General features: G+C 36.4%; 1 protein-coding gene across 3 annotated transcripts in view; it reads left to right on the top strand.

Annotated features, from left to right (window-relative positions):
- Positions 1-12,855, top strand: part of Mtdh (metadherin) — a 75,605-nt gene that overhangs the window by 44,184 nt on the left and 18,566 nt on the right. The window contains exons 4-8 of one of the 3 annotated variants that reach the window (XM_013012491.1): positions 741-917; positions 2,299-2,364; positions 4,688-4,924; positions 8,289-8,378; positions 11,612-11,710. In XM_013012491.1, coding sequence (XP_012867945.1) covers positions 741-917; positions 2,299-2,364; positions 4,688-4,924; positions 8,289-8,378; positions 11,612-11,710 — 669 coding nt within the window. The remainder of the gene's footprint in view (positions 1-740; positions 918-2,298; positions 2,365-4,687; positions 4,925-8,288; positions 8,379-11,611; positions 11,711-12,855) is intronic. The other 2 variants (XM_013012492.1, XM_013012493.1) reach the window with 2 other exon arrangements.

Here is a 12,855-nt window from a genome sequence, read left to right as displayed (position 1 = left end):
CCACTTCCGGCTTTTTTCTTTTTGCTTATGTGGTGCTGAGGAATCAAACCCAGGGCCTCAGGCATACAAGGCTTTACCACTAAGCCACCTTCCCAGCCCCCTATATATCCCCTGAAAGGCTGTGTGCAAAAATTTCTTGTTGTTGTTGTGGGGTTTGAATTCCAGGCCTGGGTACTGTCCCTGAGCTCTTTTTGCTCATACTTTGAGCCGCAGCTCCACTTCCAACTTTCTGGTGGTTAATTAGAAATAATAGACATTCTTGCCTGGGCTAGCTTCAAACCATGTTCCTCAGATCTCCTTAGTGGCTAGGATTAGAGGTATGAGCCACCAGCACCCAGCTTTGCAAAATTCTTGAATGAGCCACTTATTACCCATTACCTAATAAGCCCATTTATTGGTAGTAATCTATAACAGTCTTCCTGTCACTTATACCTAACAAAATAAAAAGATAATGTAAGATGACTTCTTTCACTTTTTCTAAACAAATTGGAATTTTAATATTATTAGACTAAACAATAGCAATTTGTTGCAAAAAAATGAGATTAGAATACAGTCTTAGGCTAGTTTAATGTAATTAACAGTCTTGGAGTTGTTTTTGTTGTTGTTTTTTGACAGTTTTTTTGCTTAGTATCTAAATCTAGTATATATTGTGTGTCCCACCCCATTTTTTTCCCTCAAAATGATAGCTTTTTTTGTTTACCCCTTACTGAATAATTTTTTTTCTTCTCGGGCTGTATCAGGAGCCTGGGAAACTAAAATTAGTCACAGAGAGAAACGACAACAGCGTAAACGTGATAAGGTGCTGACTGATTCTGGTTCATTGGATTCAACTATCCCTGGGATAGAAAATACCATCACAGTTACCACCGAGCAACTTACAACTGCATCATTTCCTGTTGGTTCCAAGAAGAATAAAGGTATATTAGTGGAACATAAAAGTGGTACATCAAATAAAATTTCTTTAAATCAGATGTACAAAATACCATTATGTCCAGATCTATTTCAAACTGCTAAAATCATTGTGCTGATATACCCTTCTTTGTGAGAGTATTGTGAACCATATTGGTTTACCTAATAACCAACAATGTTGTTACATTCTTCTGAATGAATGGCTTTTTAAATTAAAATTTACCTTTCTACCTTGAGTCACATGAGAAAATGATGTTGCTTCTTTTCCTCATGTGCATTGCTTTGCCCCTACTCTCTTGCATTTCCATTTCTTACAGTGGATAGGACATTTATTAAGTGGAATTATTTAGCACCATTCTGCATGTTGAGTGCTTTCATTCCAATATTAAAACAAGCATATCTGGTTAGTGCAGGTTCTAACTGGATTTCCTATCACCTCAGCTGTAGGTATTTGAAAAAGCTAGACCAGAATTTGCAAGGTGATTAAGCTAAATTCTTTCAAGAATTTAGATACCTAGGCTGTCCAGTGTTGGTTGCTTCTTGGTAGCATTATGTCACCATCATTTTACCCTGAAGACACCAGCCTGCAAAGTAATACCGTTCAACCCGCTTCAGATGATTGGCTTTATTTATATTTCTTTGTCTTTTTGTTTATGATGTCATCTTTTATTTTTAGATAACTTTCTTAGCTTTTTTACATTTTTGCTTGATAACTTACTGGAATGTATTGCCATGGTACAGCAATGAGTTCTACTTACCCATTTTCTTTACCACATACTAGATATGCTTTAGCTTTGTTAGTGATCCTTTTTTCATGTGCATGCCTTCCTTGTTTACACAATCCTGTTTGATGCTAGGTTTGTTGGTGGCTTTTTTTTTTTAACTACATTGTGATCATTCTTTCTAGTTTTAGAAATGTACTATTTTTGTGCTGAAACATGTATTCTTACCTCTTGCCATATTTCCTAAGTTGTGGTGCCAAATACTGGCAAAAGTTCTTGAGTTGATATGTTTGCTTCCAGGATTGCTGGAAAAAACTGGTATTAAGAGGTGGCAAAGTTGAATCCAATTTCAGAGCCCAGTTAGTTTTCCTGCTCCTACCTTAAAGAATCTTAATAACCATTGCAGATTTAGCTAAGTGTTATTGCTACTTGGGCAATTTTCCAGGTCCTTTATTGGCCTTTTAGTGTAGTAACTAGAGAACTCAGTTCCCCGTTAGACATGTGAACTGTGTTATAAAATTAACTCTTTTTCAGGGTCATAATTTGACACTTGAAGGATCAGTTTTTTTATAAGTAATAAGCAAATAGCAATTTGTATGTTACTCCTAGTTTTATGTGTATCATAGCCTGTTTGATATTAAATAAATTTTATTTCTGTTTCAACCAGGTGATTCTCATCTAAATGTTCAAGTTAGCAACTTTAAGTCTGGAAAAGGAGATTCTACAATTCAGGGTGAGAGAAATTCTGTGTAACTAAATTGGAGGCCTATCAATAAAAACTTGAATAATGTGAAAGGAAAGAAAAAGGCAAAAATTATTTTGATTGCTGCCAAGTGTGGGTGGCTCATGACTGTAATCCTAGTTACTCAGGAAGCTGAGATCTGAGGGTCACAATTCAAAGCCAGCCCAGGCAGGAACATCTGTGAGACTCTTACCTCCAATTAACCACCAGAAAACCAGAAGTGGTGCTGAGGCTCAAGTGGTAGAGCACTCACCTTGAGTTGAAGAGGTGAGGGACAGCGCCCAGGGCCAGAGTTTAAGCCCCACAATCAACAACAACAACAACAAAAATTTAAAGTAATTACTAAAGTAATTAAAAGTAATTACTAAAATAATATGATTACCCTGGGTGCTGGTGGCTCACACCTGGTATTCCTAGCTACTCAGGAGGCTGAGATCTGAGGATCAAGGTTCAAAGCCAGCCTGGGCAGGAAAGACTATGAGGCTCCTATCGCCAATAAACCACCAGAAAACCAGAAGTGGCGCTATAGCTCAAGTGGTAGAGCACTCGCCTTGAGCTGAAGAGCTGAGGGACACAGCGCTCAGGCCCAGAGTTCAAGCCCCATGACTGACAAAAAAAAATAAAATAATAATTATTATTATTACATACCCTATGGAAAATAAAGAAAAAAATCAATCCCACTTCTAATAGTTTTTGGTATGTGTAATACACACACACATAAATATACGTATACGTTTAGTAATTTATATGCAATTTTTATTCTTGACTTGAACCACTTAAGCCAATAGAGAAGGGTCTTTATTGGACATGAATGTAATATGAACATATAAAAGACCTAACCATCATATACAAGAAAAAGCATTAGTTCTTGTAGTTTTTGTTTTGTTTTGTTTTGTTTTTTGGGCCCGGTTGTAGGGCCTAAACTCTGGGCCTGGGCACTCTCAGCTCTTGTGCTCAAGGCTAGGGTGCTACCACTTGAGCCACAGTGCCACTTCCAGCTTTTTCCTTTTTGTTTATGTGGTGCTGAGGAATCAAACCCAGGGCCTCAGGCATGCAAGGCAAGCGCTCTACCACTGAGCCACCTTCCCAGCCCAGTTCTTGTAGTTTTTAATACTATTTCCTTGACAGTGTTAAATATTTAACAATAAATGGACTATAAGGTTTTAGGGTACTTCACAAAAATATATTTTGTTTCCTCATTTATGATAATAGCTTAAGTAGACTTGTATACCTGACCTATAAACACAAGTGTTGTAGCAAAACATAAATTTAGAAATGAAAAAAAAGCACCTTATTTTAAGCTCCTCTTTATCACTGTCAGCTTCCTCTATAACCCTGGTCGTAATCCTTATTACATATCACAATTATCTAGGAAGCTTACACTCCTACACAGACACAAACAAAACACAACACACAAACATGTACTTATTTACAATCACTTGTGTGTAATTTGTATAGGAGTATATATACAGACTTATGTTCATGAGGCCTGGGGCCCCATCTCAGATTTTAAATTGGTCTTGGTTAAGGCTGTCTAGTGTATTTTTAAGGAATTTCTTAATGGGCAACCAGGTTTTAGAATCACTGCTTTATATATAGTATACACAAATGTTTAAGGAAAAAACATATAACTAAGTATAAGTCTTTATATTCTTCATGGGTGAGTGTTCTGAGTATCCTAGAATGTGGGCCATTTTCCTGTTTACCTTTTCATAATTCCTGTGAGCCAATCATTCTGCTATTGAGAACATCTCTACTATATATAATTACATTCAGACCTCCTGTTAATTTTTAAGTTAATAGAGACCTTGCAGTAACCATACTGTTAAGTTCATTTTTTTAATGCTCAAACTATTTAAAAGAGAGTAAGGGAATGAAAATAATAAATATAAGCCAAGGCATTGCAGAGATTTAAAAATAACCCATTTTTGTTCCTGTGGATGTTTTGTGTGGTATCTTGGCATTTGTGTTGCTAGTTAAAAATTTACTTCCAAATAAAAATCCCATGATGCTATTAAAAAAAAAATTTTTAACAAGAAGTCATCTTTCTTGGTTTTGTTGGTTTGGTTGGTTGGTTGGTTTTTTTGTCGGTCATAGGGCCTGAACTCTGGGCCTGGGCACCAGCCCTCAGCTCTTCAGCTCAAGACTAGCGTTCTACTGCTTGAGCTATAGAGCCACTTCCGGCTTTTTCTGCTTATGAGGTGCTGAGGAATCGAACCCAAGGCCTCCTGTATGCAAGACAAGCACTCTACCACTGAGCCACCTTCCCAGCCCCATCTTTCTTGTTTTTAATCTTCATTTTCTTTTCTTTAAGTTTCTTCAGGATTGAATGAAAACCTTACTGTCGATGGAGGAGGTTGGAATGAAAAGCCTGTAAAACTCTCCTCACACATCAGTGCAGGTGAGGAGAAGTGGAATTCTGTTCCACCAGCTTCTGTAGGCAAGAGGAAAACGGAGCCACCTGCTTGGACTCAAGATACTGGTGATACTAATGCAAATGGAAAAGACTGGGGAAGGAATTGGAGTGACCGTTCAATATTTTCTGGCATTGGTAAGGACTGTTAGAACATATTTTATAAGTTCATTTTAAAGTGCTAATATGGTATATGTTGGATTTTTCAGGAATGAAAAGTAGTCATCAATAGAAAATTTGGTCCTTCTATACAGAAATATTAGTACTGACTATCTCAGTTCCTTTGGATGAAGCAAAGTAGGAACTAAAATAAAGTTGATCACTTTTCTATGTTGGGTGGATTTTTAATTATTTTACCAAATTTTACATGATAAGGGTGATCACTTTGAGAGAATCTTCACATATCACATTTATCAGTTAACTATATTTGTATATTTGTGTGTTCTTAGTGATATGAATGGTGTGTTGAGAAGACTTGATTGATATCTGTAGTTCTGTTGAGTCTAAATGAAAATATTAAATGGAAGTACAGTTTAAAGTATTTATAGAGAGTTTTGGAACCCGCAAATGCTTTTTTGTAATTAAATTTTTCCCTGGATTTTAATTATAAGTACCATTAGTTGAGAAGCTTATTTCTCTTGAGGACCATTAGGTTAAAAACTAAATTTTTGCAGACATATATAATTGAGTGAGTGCATGTATCTATTGTGTGTTATAGTATGAGAAGAAATCATGTTATATATAGGAAACTGCAAAAAAAGGAAAAATGCATTATTACCATACATTCTACTGACAGTTTTTTGTTGTTTTTTTTTTTTGCTTAGTCTTTTTTTTCCTCCCTGTACATGGTTTTTGTTTTTTATGTAATTTGAATTTTATGTGTATTTGTGTGGTCCTTTTGCACACCTACTTGCAAAATAGTAAGAAACATTTTCTTTACTCTTTGTAAATATTTTTACTGAGTAGCTCTATGATTATATCGTGTTAGTAACAGCATGTTACATTGAATACATTAGTTTAGGACTTCTTTGTTTAGGATGAATTCCTGAGAATAATTTTGGGTTAAAGGGCATATGAATGTTTATAGTGCTTCATTTCCATATTGTTGAAAGTATTTTTTAAGACAGTTATTCCCAATATACTCTTAACATCAGTATACATGCTTATTCATCATTTACTTAAAAGGTGGTGTATACTTTTTTTTCTAATTTGATTAGCAAAAATAGATTATTTTGGGGCTGGGAAGGTGGCTCAGTGGTAGAGCGCTTGCCTTGCATGCATGAGGCCCTGAGTTCGATTCCTCAGCACCACATAAACAAAAAGAAAAAAAACCGGAAGTGGCGCTGTGGCTCAAGTGGTAGAGCACTAGCCTTGAGCTGAAGAGCTGAGGGACAGTGCCTAGGCCCAGAGTTAAGGCCCCACGACCGGACCCCCCCCCCAAAAAAAAAAGGATTATTTTGGTTAACTTTCTTGAATCATTAATGAGGTTGGAGGTTTTTCTACAACTGTCGTATTTCTATTTCTTTTATGAATTCCCTGTTCATGTTCTTTGCCATTTCTCCTGTGGTTTTTATTTTTAAAATCAAACTACAATTTCTTACCCATTAAACATACAATTTTTTTCTATCGTGGTAAAGCAAATATTTTTATAGCTTTTTTCTTTTAATTTGGGGAGTAATGCACACTAGAAGTTTATAGTTTGTAAATAGAAAATAATTCTCTTTGTTGTTCACACCTCTTTGTTTTGATGCCAGTCCTGGGGTTTGAACTCAAGGGGTGGGCATTAAAACTGAGCTTTTTAGCTCAAGACTAGTGCTCTAGCACTTGAGCCACATTGCTCTACCTCTAGCTTTTTGGTGATTAATTGGAGATAAAAGTTTCACATTTTTCTGCCCAGGCTGGCTTCAAACTATGATCCTCAGATATCAGCCTCCTACATAGCTAGGATTATAGCTGTAGCCACCGGTGCCATTCCCCCATCCCCCTTTTTGTCAATTCCCTCTTTCCTACTTCCTCACCCTTAGTTTTTGTGTGTGTGTTTGTTTTGGGATTTTTTTGTTTGTTGGGATTTTTTGGCTTTTGGGCAGCTGTTTTTTTTTTTTGGATGGTTTTTTTGCCTGTCCTAGGGCTTGAACTCAAGACCTAGGCACTATCCCTGAGCTGCTTTGTGTTCAAGGCTAGCACTCTACCACTTCAGCCACAGCACCACTTTTTGAGTAGTTTCATTGGAGATAAGAGTCTTACAGGGATTTTTCTACCCAGGCTGGCTTTAAACTGTGATCATCAGATCTCAGCCTCGAAGTAGCTAGGATTATAGGCATGAGCCACCAGCACCTAGGCTGCCTTTTTCTTGTTAAAAAGCTAACACTCTTAAGAACAAACTTCTGGCATTTACTAATAAGTTCTTAAGCTTGCTCTCTGTTCTCTTCTTCCAGTAAGATGTATATAAAGAATTGTGTGGAAATAGCAGAATTTGTTTGAAAGAGACGTTCTCTTTAATTTCCTATTCTCACTTTGAGTAGAGAAGAAAGCACAAGATTTCAGTGCTATAACGTACTTCTATAATAAATGAAATTGTTAGGTTTTTATGGAGTACTGTTTTAAACTATAACATTTTGGAATATTTTCAGTTTACCTATAAGAGCCATGTACAGTTTCATAATTAAGACATAGATAAGTGGTACTTGCTTAGTGTTACTATAGAAAAAATTAAACAGTAGATTAAGGTTCTTCCCTAGCTGAATTAGTACTGAAATAGAACTATATTAAGTTAGGCTTGCTGGAGGAGGGCGGTTGTAGTCATATGTAGCACAATGATGGGGAATTGTTCTTTGAAAAAAAAGTTGCCAGATGATTTTGTCATTTTGTGACAGTATAGTGTGTACTTAAATTGCTATGATGATTCTAGTTGATAAACTCCATAGGACCACGTATATATCTGGTCTGTTGATCACAGTATAATTTTGTGGTATATGAGTATACTCAAATAACTGTCTTAATATTGAGGTATTATGGTATATACTAAATAGAATGAGCATGTAATAGTTCAGAGAGACTTAATAAATATGAATGTCTGTTGGACATTAAGTTATTTAACCTGTATGAAGCTGATATTTTAAGTGACTGTCAGAAAACAAACTAGGCTCAGTGCCTGGCCCAACGCAGTTGCTTAATTGGGATAGATGATAAGGTAGTTTGGTAGTTGGAAAGAGCATGGGCTTTGGAAATTGACTTAATTTCCAGTCATGAGCTCCCTTGTTTTCTAGCTATCAGCAAATCACTTAATTGCTCTGAAACTGCCTAGTAGGGTTGCCATAAAGATCACAAGTGTTTGGGTGTAAAGGGCCAACAATATAATAGAAATTTATTAGCTATTGCTGTATTATTGGTTCTCATTTCTAAAATTGCCTTTAAATATTGTTACCATAGTTTTAAATCTGTACATATCTTTCAGATTTTATTGCAAATTAAAGGTTCCAAGTGACGTTCTTTATTTTAACAGCTGCTTGGTCTAGTGTGGATAGGGGGATGAATACCTCTGAACAGAATTCTGCTTCTTTTGCATCTCTCACACTTAACTCTGCTGTTTCTGGTATGTGAAAAAACAGTCTTTCATTGAGTTAACAAAAAAAATTGTGTAAATTAATTTTAGCACTTTTATTTGAAAAAAATCATCATCATCAAGTACTGCTATTAAAATAAATAATAGGTAAAGTAGCAGAGTCCTAAAAAGAGTGGGGATGAAGAAAACGTAACTCTTCATGTGCAAGTGGCTTAATTCTTTTCTACAGAAGAGTAAGGAAGATTCTGTCCATCTGACATCACTTAACAGTTTATTAGCACATAAACAAATACCCTGAAAGTCCTTCTTTTAGGTAAGGCACATAGTCTTACCATAGTTGTTGTTGTGATTTGGCATTTTATTCCTATTGATTTTCATTCATTATGAGTTTCTAGTAGGAATTTTAGGCGGTGCATCAGCGGCTCATGCCTGTAATCATGGCTACTCAGGAAGCTGAATCTGAGGATTACTGTTGAAAGCCACCTAATTAACCCCCAGAAAACTGGAAGTAGAACTGTGGCTCAAAGTGGTAGAGCACTAGCCTTGAGTGAAAAAGCGTGGGACAGCACCCAAGCCTGAGTTCAAGCCCCACAACCAACCAAAAGAAAAAAAAGTGCCATATTATCTAGAATACTAACATAGAACAGGTCAGCAAATCTTCTCTGGAAAAGAAACATTGTAGGCTTTGTGGGCCATATGGTCTCTGTTGTAGTTCCTCATTTTGCCATGATAATAGGCACGTTACCAGAGGAAATAGCAACAAGTAATTGTGACTGGTAATAGAATACTAATTTTCAGCCATCTAAAAACTATTCTTGGCTTTTGAGCATACAAAAATAGAGTGATTAGTTGGGCCCACCAGTTGCAATTACTAAAACCTGGTCTTAAAGAGCACCTTTGAATTCCATGTTAATTGCTTCTCTTATTTGGTGATTTTGTATTACACAGATGTGTAATACCTTACCCTTCATATCTTCAAAGAAAACAGCATAAGTTACTGAAGTAATAATTGAAGGGTTATAGTTATGCTTTTAAACAGTATGCTATATATATATGTATATGTATATATATACACACATATATCCCTATAAAAGTAGTATGTATATATAGTATATACTAATACTAGTATATATGTATGTGTGTGTATATAATATGTATATATAATACTAGTAGTACTAGTATATACATATGCACACACATATAGTTTATATTATATATGGTAGTATATGTGTATATATACATACTAGTAATATATACTGCTTTTATAGGGTTATTTTTATTTTAAATCCATATCAGGCAGTTACATTAGTGGAATTCTAGTAAAATCATCTACATCCAAGGTGAAAATGTATAAATTAGTGAGGACTTTGAGAGAGAGAAATGATTGCATGTTGAACTTTTGTGCTAACTAGGTCTCTTTCCTTCTTAACTATTTCTTTATATCAAAATCCAAAGTGAATATTAAAGTCAAGGATGAGCCAGACACTGTTGGCTCATACCTGTAACCCTAGTTACCCAAGAGGCTGAGATCTGAAAATTGCATTTGGAATCCAGTCTGGACAGAAGAGTCTCAGATTTCTTTCTCCAATTAATGAGCAAAAAAACTGGAAGTAAAGGAGTGACTCCAGTGGCAGAGTACCAGCCTTGAGCAGAAAAGCCAAGCAAGAACAAGAGTTTAAGCCCCAATGTTGGTACAAAAAATTAAAAGTCAAGTATGGACTCTGATGCAAGTGGAAATTCTGATTCAGAAAGCATTTTATGTATATATTCATGCATGTCTGGTAGAGACCACAGTCATTTACATTCTAAAATGAATGGCCATAGAGCAGAGATTTCATTCTGGTATCTGTGAACTTACATGCCCTCCCAAAAAAATCTTTTTTTTTTTTGGTCGGTTGTGGGACCTGCAGTCTGGGCCTAGGCACTGTCCTTCAGCTCTTCAGCTCAAGGCTAGTGCTCTACCACTTGAGCCACAGCACCACTTCTGGCTTTTTCTGCTTATGTGGTGCTGAGGAATTGAACCCAGGGCCTCATACATGCAAGGCAAGCACTCTACCACTGAGCCACCTTCCCAGCTCTCCCCCAAAAATCTTTTAAAGTTTAGTTGGGTTACCACAGCTTTCATAGGTTCTTAAAGGACCTTGTAGGTTTTCTACTTCATAGGTTCTTAAAGGACCTTGTAGGTTTTCTACTTCATCCCCTCTCCTTGTCCCCCCTTGCCCCCCCCCCAAAAAAAAAGCTTAGAAAATATTCTGTTCTCTTAAGCCTAATTCTCTAAAGCTCTGACAACCTTCTTGTCTCTTTGGCTCTTTCTCACTGTAATTATTCCTTTCACATTCCTTGCTCAGAAAGTTCAGGCTTATTTGAACAGACATTTTCTAGTTCTCTCTCATAGGCATACTCTCAAATATCCAGAACTAAAATAAACAAGATTTTGTGTTGTATTACTTTTTATTTAGAAGAAAAGCTAACTGGGTACTGGTGCTGGTGCCCTCATGTCTGTTAATACTAGCTACTTAGAAGGGTGAGATCTGAGGATCACAGTTCAAAACCAGCCAGGACAGGAAAGTCCATGAGACTTTTTTTTTTCCTGTCAGTCATGGAGCTTGAACTCGGCGCCTGTGTGCTGTCCCTGATCTGTTTTGCTCAAGGTTAGCACTTTACCACTTTGAGCCACTACTGTGCTTCTGGTTTTCTGGTAGTTAATTGGAGTAAGAATCTCACAGACTGTTTCTCCAGCTGGCTTTGAACCATGATCCTCAGATCTCAGCTTCCTGAGTAGCTAGGATTACAGGCATGAGCCACTGGCACCTAGCTCTGTGAGACTTATATCCAGTTAATCACCAAAAAACTGGAAGTGGGAGCTGTGGCTCAAAGAGCACTAACCTTAATGGCGGGGAAGAAAACCTCAGGGACAGCACCCAGGCACTAAGCTCAAACCCCAAGACTGATCAAAAAAAGAACAAAATCATTTTCTTATTTAAAAAAATTTTAGACAAGATTGAAGTATATATTACAAAAGATAAAATCTAATAGATTGGTACTAAGGGAAAATGTTTTTAATCAATAAACTAGATCTAGTCATATATCAGTTAATTTTAAAATTTTGCTTTTCCTTTTAACTCTTTCTAATGTCTAAACTTTTTCTTTTAGGAGAAATAAAAAATAAAATAAAACCTCCGTGTGCAAAGTATAGAACTATTGTAATGAAACATCATTAGGAAATTCCATTTTTAATTTTTTTGCATTCGTTTTTATTTAAGGGTCTACTGCTGAGCCAGTTTCTCAGTCTTCCACTTCTGATTATCAGTGGGATGTTAACCGTAATCAACCCTATATCGATGATGAATGGTCTGGGTTAAGTATGTCCTTTTAAAAATTATCAGTTATTTTCAGAATTTTCTTTTTAGCACCCTGAATTCATGCTTTATGTTTTACTTTTAATTCTGACTTACCACTTTTAGAGGTCATAGTAATATAATTTAATATCAAATGTACTACTTGAAATCTGATTAACTTAGAGAATTAAAATATTTCATAATGATTGAGGCAGTATTTAAACATGAAATTTTCTTATTGCTAATCTATAGTCTTTTTAGATTTTTTGGTCTTTAGAATGTTGTGTCCCTTTAGTTGTGGTTTAAAAGAGGCAATAGTTATCCCGGAATGGCTTTGGATTTGTGAAGTGTTTATGTCTTGTGTTAGTATACAGCCAACTTTGTTAGCCTTTGTTTCCAGTACAAGCATAAGGAAAGCTAAAGGCAAGAGTTATTTTTTAAAAAATAATAGGAGAGGAAAAAGAATATGGTTTTTATCTTCAGAGATTTCACAACATTTTCATTTAAAAGTATGATTTTTTTTTAACCCTCATAACCTCAAATTTCAGAATTTGTTCTTTTTACTATGTTCTTCTTTCTTCCCCTTCTTTCCTAATCATCAGGGCTTGAACTCAGGACCCTTGTACTTGCTGGATACTCTACTTACTGCTGAGCCATAGTTCCAGACCTTTTTGTGCTGATTATTTTGAAGAAAGAGTCTTGCTTCCTCCTCCACTACTCTGATCTGCCTGTTTGTAGAATTCTCATCAGAATTTACAGACAGACATACCACTGTACCCAACTCTCCATTGAGAAGGTGTCTCATGAGCTTTTCTGTCTAGGCTGGCCTTGAACTACAGACCTCCCAGTCTCCGTGTCCCAAGTATTTTAGGATTATAAGTGTGAGCTACTTGCAGCCCACCCTATTTTCTCCTCTTACATTTTAGTATTTACATTACTACCTATGAGATTTCACAGCATTTTTATGTTTTGGTGTATCAGTTAAAAAATAAAGAAAAGCTGGGTGCTGGTGGCTCACGCCTGTAATCCTAGCTACTCAGGAGGCTGAGATCTGAGGATCGCGGTTCAAAGCCAGCCCGGGCAGGAGAGACCCTGAGACTCCTATCTCCAATAAACCACCAGAAAACCGGAAGTGGCGCTGTAGCTCAAGTGGTAGAGCGCTCGCCTTG

Source organism: Dipodomys ordii, unplaced genomic scaffold (genome assembly GCF_000151885.1).
Source record: "Dipodomys ordii isolate 6190 unplaced genomic scaffold, Dord_2.0 Scaffold17, whole genome shotgun sequence".
NCBI lineage: Eukaryota > Metazoa > Chordata > Mammalia > Rodentia > Heteromyidae > Dipodomys > Dipodomys ordii.
Note: the sequence above shows the minus strand (reverse complement) of the source record. Positions and strands in the feature narration are given on the sequence as shown.